The 18,867-nt window shown below is 34.8% G+C and overlaps 1 protein-coding gene across 1 annotated transcript; it reads left to right on the top strand.

Annotated features, from left to right (window-relative positions):
• sox8a (SRY-box transcription factor 8a) lies at positions 1-7,723 on the top strand. The gene is made up of 3 exons (XM_056469455.1): positions 1-463; positions 4,811-5,040; positions 6,867-7,723. Exons 1-3 carry the CDS (start codon positions 90-92, stop codon positions 7,466-7,468), a joined length of 1,206 nt encoding a protein of 401 aa, XP_056325430.1. The 5' UTR covers positions 1-89; the 3' UTR covers positions 7,469-7,723.
• Positions 7,724-18,867: the final 11,144 nt, after the last annotated feature.

The following is an 18,867-nucleotide window of genomic DNA, read 5'->3' as shown; positions in this document are numbered from 1 at the left end:
CCGACGCGTCATGAAGCCGAAACATTAGTGCGGTTATCGGGAATATTTACGTCTGTGAGATCTTAAACTTCTCATCGCAGGATTTTAAAATGTCTAAGGAGCCGGATAAAGCTGCTTCTGGCGCGGAGAGCTGTTTTCTGGATGATGTGGACTCTGATTCTCCGTCTTCTCCATCGGCGTCTGATGATCCAGGCTCGCGCGCCGCTCCGCCACAGGACACCGACGGAGACGCGCGGTTCCCGGTGTGCATCCGAGACGCGGTGTCGCAGGTCCTGAAGGGCTACGACTGGTCCCTGGTGCCGATGCCGATGCAGGGAAGCCGGTCTCTGAAGGACAAACCGCACGTGAAGAGACCCATGAACGCGTTTATGGTGTGGGCGCAGGCGGCGCGGAGGAAACTGGCCGATCAGTACCCGCATCTGCACAACGCGGAGCTCAGCAAGACCCTCGGGAAACTCTGGAGGTACCGATTAACGCATGGGTTTTGTGATTTAAACTTATTCTGAGACTGTAATGCAAGCTTGCTTTTTCCAAGGATTATTTAAATTAAAAGATTTACATGATTGTCATTAAATTTAAATAAATACTTTGCATTACACTTTCAGAATAAGTTTCAGAGTAAGTTTAAACAAATTAAGTTGAGCATTACTCTCCAGTAAACAAGTCTGCATTACAGTTTGCATAATATTTTTTGTGTGTGTTACAATTTAACATACCAGTTACCTTAAAAAAAAATGATCAAATCCAATAAATCAATTTTTATCACTGATTATAATGCTAATTATGCATTACTTAAACTAAAAAAAACGACGTTTGCTGTTTGTTCAAACTACTTATTTAAAATGAACTGAAACAGCACAATTCTTAATCTTTTTGGCGAGGCAACTTAATTGTTTTATGTTCAATCTACATAATTTGTAAAAATTAACAAGTTAATTTAATTCTCTAATGTTGCTCCAACACAAATCGATGTGTGAAACCCAGCATTTTACAGTGTTTTTCTGTATTTCCTGTTGTTTTGTGTATGTTAAAATTGTTTTAAAATAAACAATAAAAAATACGTGCACAGATACTTTTTTAAGAATTTAGACACACAGAAAAATAAAAATACACAAAATAAGTAATGCAGGTCAAAAGTAAATTAACATTATAGTCTGTAAAAAAATTCATTGCATTTACTACATTATTTTAAGGTAAGAGGTTGCAAACCATTTATACCGGCTGAATTTAAACAAACAAATTAAATTTAATGTTTAAATTCAGCCCATATAAACTGTTTGCAACCTCTTACCTTAACAATTTTTAGTAAATCCAACAAAGCATTTTTTGCCTTATTTAGAGATCAGTAGATTTAATAATCATAAACAGACGCTCTGTTCCAAAACTCAACACTCTCAGAAATAAAGGTACGCAAGCTGTCACTGGGGTGGTACCTTTTCAAAAGATACACATTTGTACTTAAAGGGTCCATATTGGTACCTCACAAGCATATATGTACTTATTAGGTACTAATATGTACCCTTGTGGTATCTATAGGGACCCTTTAGGTACAAATGTGTACCTTTTAAAAAGGTACCACCCCAGTGACAGATCTCATACCTTTATTTCTGAGAGTGTATAAGCCATAGTTTAGGTTACCTAAAGACACATCCCAAATAACGCATCAGTTCTTTACTCCTAAATGGAGTATTTGATAAACCACCTGTAGAAAACATACTCTTTTATTTCTTGTAAGTCACTTTGGAGGGTGGCACGGTGGCTCAGTGGTCAGCATTGTGGCCTCACAGCAAGAAGGTTGCTGGTTCAAGTCCCGGCCGGGTCGATTGGCATTTCTGTGTGGAGTTTGCATGTTCTCCCCGTGTTAGCGTGGGTGCTACGGTTTCCCTCACAGTCCAAACGCATGCGCTATAGGGGAATTGAATAGCTAAATTGATAGTGTATGAGTGTATGGGTGTTTCCCAGGACTGGGTTGCAGCTGGAAGGGCAACCGCTGTGTTAAACACATGCTGGATAAGTTGGCGGTTCATTCCACTGTGGCGACCCCTGATGAGTAAAGAGACTAAGCCGAAGGAAAATGAATGAATGAATTTAAATAGACTTGTGTTAGACACTAATTAATCTGCGCAGCATAAACGAGTATCAATCCATAGATTTCTATTCATTTCTCATTGAATATAGCCAATAAATTCTGGTGCATTTAAACAGAGCAGTTTTATTAAACAGTTATATCCATATTTGAGAATAGAAAGATAAATCATTAAATATGCACATATATATCACTGTAAAGCGTCCTGTAGAGAATATGGGAGATCTGTGAGATACTCAATTATGCTGAACATTGTAACTGTACTCCTGTACGTCTTTAATTGGGTATTAAGCATACATTTTGCCTAATTAGTTAACACATTTAGCAATTGGGTTAAAACCTTTAATTGTGTAATTATTAAATTAATTTATGCACTCATAATGCAATCATTTTGTTGGGTTTGTCCATATTTGACCCAACGCTGATTAATACAATGCAAATGCAAACAGATCAAACATTAATTGCATTAAATCAGGTATAAAATAGCTTTTTTGGCTTTTTTTATTGGGGGAATATACACAATTACAGAAAAATTTGACAAGTATATAAAGAACCTCTACATTTTTCTCATGGTACAAAATTAAACTGAATATTTTCTTCTATGATTACAGAATAAGAGTGTTTACATACTGATTTATACATATATATTCTTTATATTCTTATTCTTTATAAGTCTCCTTACACATTAATCTAAGTATACATATGTAAACCATTGTCTAAAGTAAAAGAACACTTACTTAATCTAGAATTACAGAAGGAAAAAAAGAGTTATATATATATATATATATATATATATATAGATAGATAGATAGATAGATAGATAGATAGATAGATAGATAGATAGATAGATAGATAGATAGATAGATAGATAGATAGATAGATAGATAGATAGATAGATAGATAGATAGATAGATAGATAGATAGATAGATAGATAGATAGGTAAAAGTATATAAAGTTAAATAATACCCCATATACTGTACCACCCAACAAAATAGATAGCTGTTTATAATAATTAGTGATACCCAAATACATCAGTATTGTTTCAAATAACGCAGTTTTCCAGTAATCCTAATTCTGATCAAATTAAATACACCACAAAATTAAATGGTTTGGTCCATAATATGCTAATATAGCATATTATGTTATTATAATATATAATATATAATTATAAATGCTATTAGTTTGTTCAATAGATTTTTCCATGTAGACTTTTGTGTTGGACACTAAAGTATTTCATTACGCTATATCTTTATACTTTAAGATATAAAGCATCAATTTTAGACTAATTAGATATAAAAATAATCAGAAAAATATAATGTTGCAATTATTACTACTTTCTCATGGTTATGAAAGACTAACAAGTATACTATTGACTAATTAATACTTGCTAAAGCTTCAATAATAACTCAAATCAACAATATATAATGCACATTAAATAGAGAAGGTACTAATATAACACTGGCCTTTGCTATTTCTATAATAAACACATGGAATAGATCATTAATTGTCAGTATTATGTATTATATTCACTACTTTAGTGACACTTAGTCAACATTAGTTAATGCACTACCAAGAATTGATCATAGATTATTTATCACTAATGTTACTCAGTGTTTGCAAAGTGTAAAGTGTTGCTGAAAGTTCTAGTGACTAATTTTAATAATTAATGAGAGAACGTGCTAGTTTTAATCACAATCGCTAGGACTAATGAAGTATATATGGCTCAGAGGTGTAAATACTACTAGTTTACTGCTAAAAGTCTTATGATGATATCATGTTTACTTTAATTGCTGAAGCTTTTATCACCTTTTATGGTAGTGTACTATCATGATAATGAGCGAAGATCAAATAAAGGTTACTTTTATATGTATAATAACAAAAAATACCCTTTTAAAGTGATAGCGCAACTCTGTTACATTGATTATAAAAAGGCAGAGCAATCTGTAAAGCACTGATGTAGAAAATGCATGTGACGTGCTTCAAGTGTCACTTCCTGTGGTGGGAAACTCTGGAAGGCCAACACAATCTCACGGCAATTCGCAACTTTTTGATATAGTGGCTAATTCGTACGAGTTTGTATGATCTAATTCGTACAATTTAGTACGATTTGCTCATCCCCCAATGACGGTTGGGTTTAGGGGTGGGGTTAGGTGCCACGCCTCCTTTTTAAAATCGTACAATTTCGTACAACTGAACTCGTACGAATTCGTACGAATTAGCCACTAAACTGTCAAAACGTAAAATACTTACGTCTTCTCGTGAGATCAGGCTGGGAAGGCAATGTTTAGGATACACCAATAGTAGATTAATTATGTCGACTCTGTTACTGTGATATTACAATTAATTAAATTTTTAGCAACTGTAATATGATGAATATATTATTATAATATTATATTATAATACATAATATTGTGTTTTAGACATGCCATGTGGAGTCTGGGTTGAGGTTAGCATCTGGAGCTAAAGCTCAAAATGCTGGAAAATGTCAACTCTGTTATTGTTTACAATAAGTTAAACAACAATTAGCAACCAAATCAAATGTTCCCTATCACCTTTAGAGATTATTGTACGTGAATAATGCATTCAGTCTAGTGTAAATGATACATTTGTAGTGTGTGTCAGGATCATTTATGAAATGCACCCTCAATTTTACGTAAATAATAGATTCGGTGTACTCTGAATGATGTTATATTAAATGATAGTATTGTCGTCTGTTTGCTCAGGCTGTTGTCTGAGAGCGAGAAGAGGCCGTTTGTGGAAGAAGCAGAAAGACTGAGGCTGCAGCATAAGAAAGATTATCCCGATTATAAATATCAGCCGCGGAGACGCAAGAGCCTGAAACCAGGACAGAACGAAGCAGAAGCAGGAGCCGAGAAAAACCTTCATCACATGGATCAAATCTACAAGACGGAAGTGGGAATGAGAGCCATGCACCATCAGACCGTCCATGGAGGTGAGATACTGTACATTTACTAACTTACAAATTGTGTATATGCACAGGGACTTTTAATTTTAAGTCAGCCAGCTCGAGTGCTCATGGCATTATAATCTCACCACAATCTTCACTGCACTCACAAAATATTTTTGATGCTTGTTGAAACTCCTTAATTAAAATGAGCTAAAACAACACAATTATGCAGTTTTTTGGGAAAACCTACTTGTTTTATGCTCAATCCACTTATAAGCTAACTTATAAGTAATCGATTTCTGTACAGAACCATGTAAAAACCTAAATATCGACTGATATATCGGTACTGCTGATGCAGTATACCATATGTATGTTCATTCTTTTCTAATTCTATCCAACACATAATATTCAATCTTTCCAACCCAGTTCAAAATAAGAAATTCTAATAATAATTTTATGTTCAACTATACATTTATGAAACAGAAAATTGTAAAAACTTAAATATCGGTTTAGCTTATATATCGGTAATGCCGAAACAATATACCATATGTATGTTCATTCTTTCAACCAACCATATTCAATCTTTTCAACCCAGTTCAAAATAAGAAATTCTACTAATATTTTATGTTCAACTATACATTTATGAAACAGAAAAATTAAAAAACTTAAATATCGGTTTAGCTGATAAATCGGTAATGCTGATGCAATATACCATATGGATGTCATTCTTCCAACCAACCATTTTCAATCTTTCCAACCCAGTTCAAAATAAGACATTCTAATAATAATTTTATATATAACTAACTATACATTTCATCAAACAGAACAATGTAAAAACTTAAATATCGGCCGATATATCAGTATTGCTGATATATCGTTTTTTCCGATACACTACAGCATATACATGTTCTTTTTTCCCAACTCTATTATTAGAGTTGTTATTATTATTAACTTCTAATAATTATATATTCAACTATACATTTAGACAAACAGAAATATGTAAAAACTGAAATATCGGCCGATATATCGGTATTGCTAAAATATTGGTATTGCTGATATATTGCTATTGCCGATACAATATACTATATGGATGTTCATTCCTTTCAAACTCTATCCAACCAATAATATTCAATCTTTCCAACACAGTTCAAAATAAGCAATTCTACTTTTCATTTTATATTTAACCATACATTTATGAAACAGAAAAATGTCAACTCTTCGATATAATGGTATTGCTGATATATCGCTAATGCTAATATATCGATATTGCCAATACAATATACTATACATTTAGACAAACAGAAATAGGTAAAACTTAAAAATATCGGCTGTTACATCAGTGTTGCTGATATATCGGTACTGCTGATACAATATATTACTGCATTTGCATTTGTTTATTCTTTTGCAACTTTATCCAAACAATAATATTCAATCTTTCTAGCCAAGTTCAAAAAAAGAAACTCTACTAATAATTTTATATTAATAGTAAAATGAAAAACGTAAATATTGCTGATATATCGGTATTGCCGATACAATATACTATATGTTCAAAACAAGAAATTCTACTATTAATTTTATATTCAACTATACATTTAGGCAAACAGAACAATGTAAAAATGTAAATATCAGCCGATATATCGGTATTGCTGATATATCGATTTTGCCGATACAATATACCATATGCATGTTCATTCCTTTTCAGCTCTATTCAACCAATCATATTCAATCTTTCTAACCCAGTATAAAATAAGAAATTCGACTAATGATTTTATATTCGGTGGTCGATATATCGGTATTGCTTATATATCTGATTGCCGATACACTACACCATATAATATATTAATCAATAATATTTAATATTTCCAACACAGTTCAACCACACGGACCTCCAACGCCTCCAACCACACCGAAATCTGACCAGCATCAAAGCATGAAGCGCCTGTCAGAGAACGCCAGACAGAACATCGACTTCAGCAATGTGGACATTTCTGAGCTGAGCAGTGATGTCATCGGCAGCATGGGCCAGTTCGACGTTCGCGAGTTTGACCAATATCTGCCGTTAAACGGGCACACAGAGAGTGGCGGTGGGCAGCACTCCAGTCCCGGCTGCTTCAGCGCTTCTTTTCACCATCACAGCGGCGTTTTAGCGTGGAACAAACCGTCCGGGTCACCGTCCACATCCAGCGCAAACCAACAAAGGCCGCTCATTAAAACTGAACAATTGAGTCCCTCTCATTACGGGGAGTCTCACGGCTCACCAGCTCAATCTGAGCTCAGCGACTGTGCTGACATGCAGAACTCTGCGTACTTCACTACATTTTCAGGCTACCCGGCTGGCATTTATCAGTATCCATACTTCCACTCCTCCAGACGGTCCTACATGACTCCAGTTCTCAACACTTTGTCCAGTCCGTCTCATAGTCCCAGTACAAACTGGGAGCAGCCGGTTTACACGACTTTAACACGGCCATGATGATGAGGATGAGGATGTCAGAAATGCGCTGATAATTATGGGACAGTGAGGCGATTGAATGTGATACATATGATGCACATGATACACTGTAAAAAGTGATTAGTTACTTCACACTATAACTAGTTATAATTATAAGAGTAAAGCAGTTATAACGTGGAACTTTTTAAGTTGACATTTTTGTAATTATGCATATGGGTCATTTACACAATAATTTTAAGACAATAGGTTTACTCACGTTATAAAATTAAAGTCAATTAATCGCTTTAAAAGCAACAAGTTTACTTACTTTTTTAAGTGAAGTCAATCAATCCCTTTAAAAGCATTGGGTTTACTCACTTCTTTAAGTAAAGCCAACTAATCGCTTTAAAAGCATTGGGTTTACTCACTTTAAGTAAAGTCAATTAATCCCTTTAAAAGCATTGGGTTTACTCACTTCTTTAAGTAAAGCCAACTAATCGCTTTAAAAGCATTTGGTTTACTAACTTCTTTAAGTAAAGCCAACTAATCGCTTTAAAACCATTGGGTTTACTCACTTCTTTAAGTAAAGTCAACTAATCGCTTTAAAAGCATTTGGTTTACTAACTTCTTTAAGTAAAGCCAACTAATCGCTTTAAAAGCATTTGGTTTACTCACTTCTTTAAGTAAAGTCAACTAATCGCTTTAAAAGCATTTGGTTTACTAACTTCTTTAAGTAAAGTCAACTAATCGCTTTAAAAGCATTGGGTTTACTCACTTCTTTAAGTAAAGTCAACCAATCCCTTTAAAGGCATTGGGTTTACTCACTTCTTGAAGTAAAGTCAACTAATCGCTTTAAAAGCATTGGGTTTACTCACTTCTTGAAGTAAAGTCAACTAATCGCTTTAAAACCATTGGGTTTACTCACTTCTTGAAGTAAAGTCAACTAATCGCTTTAAAACCATTGGGTTTACTCCCGTTTTTAAAGTAAAGTCAACTAATCCCTTTAAAAGCATTGGGTTTACTCACTTCTTTAAGTAAAGTCAACCAATCCCTTTAAAGGCATTGGGTTTACTCACTTCTTGAAGTAAAGTCAACTAATCGCTTTAAAAGCATTGGGTTTACTCACTTCTTTAAGTAAAGTCAACTAATCACTTTAAAAGCATTGGGTTTACTCACTTCTTTAAGTAAAGTCAACTAATCGCTTTAAAAGCATTGGGTTTACTCACTTCTTTAAGTAAAGTCAACTAATCGCTTTAAAAGCATTGGGTTTACTCACTTCTTTAAGTAAAGTCAACTAATCCCTCTAAAAGCATTGGGTTTACTCACTTCTTTAAGTAAAGTCAACTAATCCCTCTAAAAGCATTGGGTTTACTCACTTCTTAAGTGAAGTCAACCAATCCCTTTAAAAGCATTGGGTTTACTCACTTCTTTAAGTAAAGTCAACCATTCTCTTTAAAAGCATTGGGTTTACTCACTTCTTTAAGTAAAGTCAACTAATCCCTTTAAAAAAATTGGGTTTACTCACTTCTTGAAGTGAAGTCAACTAATCGCTTTAAAACCATTGGGTTTACTCATGTTTTTAAAGTGAAGTCTACTAATCGCTTTAAAACCATTGGGTTTACTCACTTCTTTAAGTAAAGTCAACTAATCGCTTTAAAAGCATTGGGTTTACTCACTTCTTTAAGTAAAGTCAACTAATCGCTTTAAAAGCATTGGGTTTACTCACTTCTTTAAGTAAAGTCAACTAATCGCTTTAAAAGCATTGGGTTTACTCACTTTTTTAAGTCAACAAATCACTTTAAGAATTGAGTTTTTCTAACTTTTTAAGCAAAGCCAGCTAATCGCGTTAATAGCAATGGGTTTACTTATTTTTTAAGTAAAGTCAACTAATCGCTTTAAAAGCAATTTAAGGTTTACTTACTTCTTAAATTAAAGTCAATTATCAATTCAAAAGCAAAGGTTTTAATCATTTTTTAAGTCAACTAACTGCTTTAAAAGAAATGGGTTTACTCATTTTTTTAAGTAAAGTCAACTAATCACTTTAAAGGCATTGGGTTTAATTGCTTTTTGAGTCAACTAATCATTTTAAAAGCATTGTTTACTTACTTTTTTAAGTAAAGTCAATAATAATTTAAAAAGCATTGAGTTTACTCACTTTTTAAGTAATGTCAACTAATCACTTTAAAAGCAGCAGATTTACCCACTTTTTAAAGTAAAGTCAACTAATTGCTTTAAAACCAACAGGTTTACTCGCTTTTTTTCAACACTTTTAAAACCAATGAGATCACTCACTTTTTTTAAAGCAAAGTCAACTAATCACTTTAAAACCATTAGGTTTACTCACGTTTTTAAAGTGAAGTCAACTAATCGCTTTAAAACCATTGGGTTTACTCACTTCTTTAAGTAAAGTCAACTAATCGCTTTAAAACCATTGGGTTTACTCACGTTTTTAAAGTAAAGTCAACTAATCGCTTTAAAAACATTAGGTTTACTCACGTTTTTAAAGTAAAGTCAACTAATCGCTTTAAAACCATTGGGTTTACTCCCGTTTTTAAAGTAAAGTCAACTAATCGCTTTAAAACCATTAGGTTTACTCACGTTTTTAAAGTGAAGTCAACTAATCGCTTTAAAACCATTGGGTTTACTCACTTCTTTAAGTAAAGTCAACTAATCGCTTTAAAACCATTGGGTTTACTCACTTCTTTAAGTAAAGTCAACTAATCGCTTTAAAACCATTGGGTTTACTCACTTCTTTAAGTAAAGTCAACTAATCGCTTTAAAACCATTGGGTTTACTCACTTCTTTAAGTAAAGTCAACTAATCGCTTTAAAAGCATTGGGTTTACTCCCGTTTTTAAAGTAAAGTCAACTAATCGCTTTAAAAGCATTGGGTTTACTCACTTCTTTAAGTAAAGTCAACTAATTGCTTTAAAAGCATTGGGTTTACTCACTTCTTTAAGTAAAGTCAACTAATTGCTTTAAAAGCATTGGGTTTACTCACTTCTTTAAGTAAAGTCAACTAATTGCTTTAAAAGCATTGGGTTTACTCACTTCTTTAAGTAAAGTCAACTAATCCTTTAAAAAAAATTGGGTTTACTCACTTCTTGAAGTGAAGTCAACTAATCGCTTTAAAACCATTGGGTTTACTCACGTTTTAAAGCGTCTGCTAAATGTAAATGTAAATGTTTTTAAAGTGAAGTCAACTAATCGCTTTTTACAGTGTATGCATACTTTTTTATGATGACTTTTCATACAGTTTTTTGGTAATTGTGACCTTTAGATTTTCTGATAATATGAGGTCTTGTTTGTTAAAATGAACTAACGATGCACACTGTGTTATTGAAAGCCTGAGTTCAACAACAAACGTTCTCAAACACAACTTTGGATATTAAACTGCCATTGGGACCATATAGAAATCTGATATATGGCACTATATACAAATCACATATGTGACATTCAAGCTTGTGTTTGGACTTCAAATATATAAGAATGTCATATATGTGCGGCACGGTGGCTCAGTGGTTAGCACTGTGGCCTCCCAGCAAGAAGATTGCTGGTTCAAGCCCCGGGTGGGTCAGTAGGCGTTTCTATGTGGAGTTTGCATGTTCTCCCCGTGTTGGCGTGGGTTTCCTCCGGGTGCTCCAGTTTCCTCAACAGTCCAAACACATGCGCTATAGGGGAGTTGATGAACTAAATTGACCGTAGTGTACGAGTGTGTGTGTGTGAATGAGTGTGTATGTTCATATATATGGCCATTTATCAGATTTTTCTATGGGAGTGTTCATTTTAACTCACTAATGAAACCGTACTGTAAAGTCTTACTGATTTACTTCAAGTTTGGGTTCAGTTTTAAATATCGAGTGTTTTATGTTTATACTATTGTTTGCGTAAAAGTGTGGTTTTTGTTTTGTTTTGTTTCAGTTTTGGAGTGAGAATAGACCAATTTCTGTTGTCAGCATTCAATACGCTATTTAACTGCAATCGTGGATTTGTCTTGCTAAATGCAATTAAACAGTAGAATGAATGAACTCTGATAATGTCTGATATCTTTATTGCTAGTCAGGCTAACTTTTACTACTATTTGAGCTGAATCTACTGTAAATATTAAAGTAACGCAGGCCTAAAAATGGTGAGGGAGAGCAGAAGAGAGAGTGAAGTAATTCTGGACGACAGCAGCTCAAAGGCCTCTTTGTTTTCATTATAAAAGAGGCATTAATTAAGGGAGGGAACCAAACAAATACAAAGCAGAAAATCATTACCACTGCCGTTACATGAAAGAGGAGCAGAAGAACAGACGCTTCCCTCCGCTGTTTGGATAAACAGCAACAAAAGCGGCAGAAAATGCAGAAATTGAGTGCAGGACGAGCGAATAAGTTCTTCATGCTGTGGAAATGAGCCAGAGCCTCCAGAGCAGATGGCTGTGGGTGGACCGCCGCTTCTTTTGCTTTCACTACGTTTTTATTGCATTGATAGTTTGAAGATTGTAATTAGTGTTGACATGTACGGCACGCATCATTGTACTCGCTGACATTATTGGGTCTTAATACTGGACAGTATACAGGAAAATGTACTGTCTCGTAAGTGTTTTCTAACACAATTGTGCTGTTTACTGTTGAGCAGTTGTTGCATTGTGCTTTTCACACACTGAAAAAACGTTTTACTGTTGTGTTGACATTTGTATTGTGATTTTAGTGCAAGAGCCGATGCACAATGGTACAAAGATTTAGCAATTTCTACTAAATACTATAGTGTTGTTAAACTATATAGTAAAGAGTATTGTATACATTATATTAGTCACAGCACTTTGTTAATCAATGCTCCAGCATGCTGTAGAGTTAACTATAGTGACCTGATAAACTGTATTTATAGTATTTACCACAGTAAACGTTGGTGTACTGTAGAATAATACACTATAGTTGAATATTTCTGTATATTACTATAGTTGTTGTGTTACCATAGCAACTGTAGAATTACCACAACAGATCAAGTACTTTAGTTGTTATGTTTCCATAGCAACTGTAGAATCACCCCGACAGTTCAAATACTATAGTTGTTTTGTTACCATAGCAACTGTAGAAATCACCATAACAGAACAGATGAGGTACTTTAGGTGTTGTGTTGCCATAGCACCTGTAGAATCGCCACAACAGATCAAGTACTATAGTTGTTGTGTTACCATAGCAACTGTAGAATCATCACAACAGATCAAGTACTATAGTTGTTGTGTTACCATAGCAACTGTAAACTTGCCACAACAGATCAAGGAACACAGTTGTTGTGTCACCATAGCAAATGTAGAATCGCCACAACAGATCAAGTACTGTAGTTGTTATGTTTCCATAGCAACTGTAGGATAACCTCGAAAGTTCAAGTACTATAGTTTTTGTGTTACCATCGCAACTGTACAATCATCACAACAGATCAAGTACTATAGTTGTTGCGTTACCATAGCAACTGTTGAATCATCACAACAGATCAAGTAATATAGTTGTTGCGTTACCATAGCAACTGTAAAATGTTACCATAGCAACTGTAGAATCATCACAACAGATCAAGTACTATAGTTGTTGCGTTACCATAGCAACTGTAGAATCATCACAACAGATCAAGTACCATAGTTGTTGTGTTACCATAGTAACTGTAGAATCATCACAACAGATCAAGTACCATAGTTGTTGTGTTACCATAGCAACTGTAAACTCGCCACAACAGATCAAGGAACATAGTTGTTGTGTTACCATAGCAAATGGAGAATCGCCACAACAGATCAAGTACTGCAGTTGTTATGTTTCCATAGCAACTGTAGGATAACCTCAAAAGTTCAAGTACTATCGTTTTTGTTACCATAGCAACTGTAGAATCGCCACAACAGATCAAGTACCATAGTTGTTCTGTTACCATAGCAACTGTAGAATTACCAAAAAAGATCAAGTACTGTAGTTGTTGTTTCCATAGCAACTGTAGAATCACCTCGAAAGTTCAAGTACTATAGTTGTTGTGTTTCCATAGCAACTGTAAAATCACCACAACATATCAAGAACTGTAGTTGTTGTGTTTCCATAGCAACTGCAGAATCACCACAACAGATCAGGAACTATAGTTGTTGTGTTTCCATAGCAACTGCAGAATCACCCCAACAGTTTAAGTCAAGCTCTTTATTATAGTGTGTGTATATACTGGATCCACCTTAAAGTTCACATAACACAAGCAAATCAAAAAAGGTCTACAAATTTGCCAAAATTAATTGAGTTCACAAGCATTTCTCAAGTAGATTGAGGGATTACGTTCTACAGTGTGGAGTAAGATATAATATATCCAAAAAGTTGGACAGCAGTTGTGGATCGTCTTCAGAAACACAGACAGATGGACTTTTACACATTCTTTGCCCTGTGAAAAATTTCTGTTTATTAGCAGTTTTCTATATTTTGTGATCCATGTTTTCATTTTTCCTCATTTATTTCTGCTTCTGAGCTGCATTATGGGATCTTGATTTTTCTTTCAACAACGTTTAACCTTGAACCGTGTGAAAAAGTGACTTCTAAACATTTGTACCAGTTTGCAGTGCTACATTGTCTGGGTTGGTGTTGTATATTACACTACAAAGACATTATTTCTCTATATATTATTTCTTATACATTATTTCAAACAACTAATATGTCAATAAAAGTCACTTTGTTAAACTGTAGAGTTGCATTTTTAACACCAAAAGCCGACAGAGCAGAGATCAACATCCCATAATGCAATTCACAACTGTAAACAAATGGAAAATACAAAATACTGTTCATTTACAGATGTTTTACACAGTGTGACTGTCGTTCTCTGAGCCTTCACCTTGTTAAATGAATATAGTAAAGTGGATGACTAGTCCTCCGGTGACTCCACCCTCATTTAATAATTTCCTCCAGCTTCACCCGCTCTGCCAATGACAACAACAGCCAGACAGAACCAACATTTACTTACCCACAATTCCACAGTCCAGTGGAGCCAAGCTGATGATGGCGAAGCAAAAAAAGAGGAATGCATCAGGGCTGGCACTAGCACTCCACAAACCCTTTTGACTGTTTAAGTCAGAATAATTCCCCCTCCTGTGAATTATTTTTCCAATATTTCCCAAATGATGTTGAACAGATTCAGGAATTTCTCTCAGTATTTCCTCTAATATTTGTTCTTCTGGAGAAAGTCTTATTTGTTTTATTTCAGCTAGAATAAAAGCAGTTCTTAATCATTTTAAAGCCATTTTAAGCTCAATATTATTAGCCCCCTTCAGCAATATTAGTTTTGGATTGTCTCCAGAACAAACCACTGTTATACAATGACTTGCCTAATCACCCTAACCTTACCCTGATTAACCTTGTTAAGCCTTTAAATGTCACTTTAAGCTGAATACTAGTCAAATATCTAGTCTAATATTATGGGCTGTCATCATGACTGTAACGCCACGCCAGCAGAGGGAGCCCTCGCCCGATTACTGACTCAGCTCCGCTCCCTCTGCAGTCACTTCCTGTTTGTGTAGTATTTCAGCGAGAGCTCAGGCCATGCTTCTTTGCGAAGTATTGCCAGTCTATCTCCACTACCAAGCGTTTTCCAAGAGACTTTCATGACTGGCTGCCTGTGTATGACCCTGCCTTGATCAAGTATACGTTATCTGTCTTTGCCCTCTTGCTGTTTAATTTGATAATTTATTTTCTTCATTCATTCATTCATTCATTCATTCATTTTCTTTTTGGCTTAGTCCCTTTATTAATCCAGGGTCGCCACAGCAGAATGAACCTCCAACTTATCCAGCACATGTTTTACATAGCGGATGCCCTTATAGCCGCAACCCATCTCTGGGAAACACCCATACACGGACTGATTGGTGCCTGCTCTCTCACTACGTCGTCTGGATTTGCCCCTGTGTTTGTTGACTGGATTGGACTGCTTATGTGGTGCCGACTTTCCGCCTGTTTACTCACTGATGTCTCTGCCTAAACCAGGGGTGTCCAAACTCGGTCCTGGAGGGCCGGTGTCCTGCAGATTTTAGCTCCAACTTGCCTCAACACACCTGCACGGATGTTTCTAGAAAGCCTAGTAAGTGCTTGATTAGCTAGCCCAGGTGTGTCTGATTGGGGTTGGAACTAAAAACTTTGCTATACACCGGCCCACCAGGACCGAGCTTGGACATGCCTGGCCTACACCCTTTAATAAAACTTCTGCATATGGATTCTAATGCTGTCTCAGACCCCACGTTACAATGACAAAGAGAAAAGAAATCAGTGATTAGAATTATCATCATTATTTTTTGATAATTTTAGAATTATTAGTTATTAAAACTATTATAATTATAAATGAGCTGAAAAATAATCTCTCAAAAAAATAATTCTGACTTCAACTATGCTGCCATGAGTCATAAACTCCACGATGAGTGAATGGGAAACAGAATATTGCACAATATTCACACAATAAACCACAGGAACAAACAAAGCACATATAATAAAACAATCCCAGATAATTAACTGAAGAAACTGGAGGATTAAAGAAGTCTTACTATGCAGAAATCACTTTTATAAGGGGTTTAAACCCAGCTGTGTGTCAGCAGTGTGTGAATATCTCCATCCTCTAATGGTAAACAGGAACTAATTGTATTGTTTATAATCACACAGTCTGCAGGAACACTTTGATTGACATTCTCCCTTTGTCCATGTCATCAGAGGGGGAAAGCCCCGCCCACTAGTGACCATCTTTCCCTCATTAGCATAAGCAGCAGCCCTGAGTGAGAAGCAGGCAATTGTACATTTCTATTACACTACTACAGCTTCTTTGGTCTAGAAAACAAAATAATTTCAACTCAAGTCAATGCTTCATGTGTGTGTGTTTACTTATTTATTTGTTCAGTAGCAGTGTGAGAAGGAGAATGTACAATCAGACAGTCATCATCACAAAATAAAGCAGATTAATATGTCGATTTTTATAATAATGACCTGTCAATTTAAAACTGCACATCATCCTTTAACATAAAACAAAACAATTATGCATGAGTAAACATTCACTTCACATGAGGAGAAAAACACCTGAATATCATCAGGATCGGAAGAAAAAGGACAGAATTAAAGTAAAATCATTCATAATGGTCAGATTATTATTATCACAGCCTGCCATCTAATCCATTATATATGTGTGTATATATATATATATATATATATATATATATATATATATATATATATATATATATATATATATATATATATATATATATATATATATATATGCTTATGTGCTGTTCTCCAATGTAAAGACTGGATTAAAGAATGTATGAAGTCCCAGATACGTGGAAATATATGCAAATTACATCTATGACAGGCAAGTTCATATTTAAGTTTTACATATAGACATTACATGTCATATAAGCAACATATGTTTAAAAATATAGCAAAAAAAATGACACATTTATATATTTCATAATTATATATTTCTCAACCATTTCAATTCAATTATATACAGATGAAGTCAGAAGTGGAATGAACCGCCAACTTATCCAGCACATGTTTTACACAGCGGATGCCCTTCCAGCTGCAACTCATCTCTGGGAATATTTCAAAACATATGTTGTATATATAACATATTAGTCTACACTACCTGACAAAAGTCTTGTGGCCTATCCAAGTTTTAGGAACAACAAATGACTTCTAGTTGATGATTTGGTATCAGAAGTGTCTTATATGAAAGGTAAAGGCCTCTAGATGAGGCTTATTTGAGCACAATATAATATGATCATGCCTTAATATTGACTGATTTCATTAGGACAGTAAGGTCTGACTCTGTCACTGAAGCTTCAATAATGTCCAGTATAGAATATGTGCACATGCTGCAGTGGAAACAGAATGAATATTGTGTCTGACTCCATCATGAGCTTGGAGGACTGCATCCATACATCTCTGCAATGACTCAAATCACTGATTAATAAAGTCATCTGGAATGCCAAAGAAAGCCTTCTTGCAGGACTCCCAGAGTTCATCAAGACTGTTTGTGTTCATCTTCAACGCCTCCTCCTTTATTTTACCCCAGACATGCTCAATAATGTTCATGTCTGGTGACTGGGCTGGCCAATCCTGGAGCACCTTGACCTTCTCTGCTTTCAGGAGCTTTGATGTGGAGGCTGAAGTATGAGGAGCGCTATCCTGCTGGAGAATTGTCCCTCTCCTGTGGTTTGTAATGTAATGGGCAGCACAAATGTCTTGATACCTCAGGCTGCTGATGTTCATCCACTCTGCAGATCTCCCCATACTGAATGTACCCCAAACCATGATTTCTCCTTCACCAAACTTGACTGATTTCTATGAGAATCTTGGTCCATGCTGGTTGCAGTAGGTCTTCTGCAGTATTTGTGATGATTGGGATGCAGATCAACAGATGATTCAGCAGAGAAATCCACCTTCTGCCACTTTTACAGATGATCAACTAGAAGTCCAGTTATTATCTGCTGCTCTTATAACTGAGATTGATGACAAGACTCTTGTCAGGTAGTGCATCATACTACAGGAATAAGAATGACGAAATTTTGTACAGGAATAACAACGCAATCTGTGCATTAGAATAATCCTTTTATTTACTTTCATTGGCGATGATGGCGTAATGATGATGTAATGATGACGTATTGATTTTTAGCTGCATAAGGCTTAAATAAAAATGTTGTTTTTGAATTAAGATAAGAGTTTGATCAAAGGTTTACAAGAACTGAATGGCTTTCTTCATGAATTGTATGGCTAAAGGTTGGACTAAAGGTGGATTAAATCAGGTGAGGTGGAAAACATATACATATCATATAATTTCATCTATTTGCCATCTAATTACAAAATATTATTAAAGTTATAGGTATTTTGACGAACATCTGACAGAATTATTTCTGCTTGGATTTTCTGAGACACGGTGTATATATGTAAAACCTCATGTATGTGATTTGCATATATTTTCATGTATCAGATGGTGATCGACCAATGTGGGATTACTTTAAATCTAATGCCAGTATTAATAAATTATGGCCAATATTCTGAATATATGTACACATAAAGCAATCTGATGACAAAAAGATGCTTATTTTACATAACAGTCACTTCAAAATCTGATTTGAAACCTAATTTCTCAATTATTCACTGCAAAAAAATGAGTTTTTGTCTCATTTCTTGTGCACATATCTTAAAATACTTCAATAAAAAATATTTCTTGTCAAGCCAAAAATATTCTCTTGTTTTCAGAAATAATGAGTCAAAATTAAGCGAGTTTTTACTTAAAACAAGCAAAATAATCCGCCAATTGGGTAAACAAAATCAACTAGTTTTTCCTTTTGACTGAAGATCATTTTACACACCGCATTGGCAGATTATTTTGCTTGTTTTAAGGAAAAACTCACTTTATTTTGACTCATTATTTCTGAAAACAAGACTATATTTTTAGCTTGTCTAG

The sequence above is a fragment of the Danio aesculapii genome, chromosome 12 (assembly GCF_903798145.1).
Source record: "Danio aesculapii chromosome 12, fDanAes4.1, whole genome shotgun sequence".
In the NCBI taxonomy this organism is placed as follows: Eukaryota; Metazoa; Chordata; class Actinopteri; order Cypriniformes; family Danionidae; genus Danio; species Danio aesculapii.
Note: the sequence above shows the minus strand (reverse complement) of the source record. Positions and strands in the feature narration are given on the sequence as shown.

Coding starts and splice junctions, on each gene's coding strand:
- sox8a (XM_056469455.1), top strand. CDS start 90: ATGTCTAAGGAGCCGGATAAAGCTGCTTCTGGCGCGGAGAGCTGTTTT. Junction 464..4,810: donor ACCCTCGGGAAACTCTGGAG/GTACCGATTAAC, acceptor CTGTTTGCTCAG/GCTGTTGTCTGAGAGCGAGA. Junction 5,041..6,866: donor CCATCAGACCGTCCATGGAG/GTGAGATACTGT, acceptor TTTCCAACACAG/TTCAACCACACGGACCTCCA.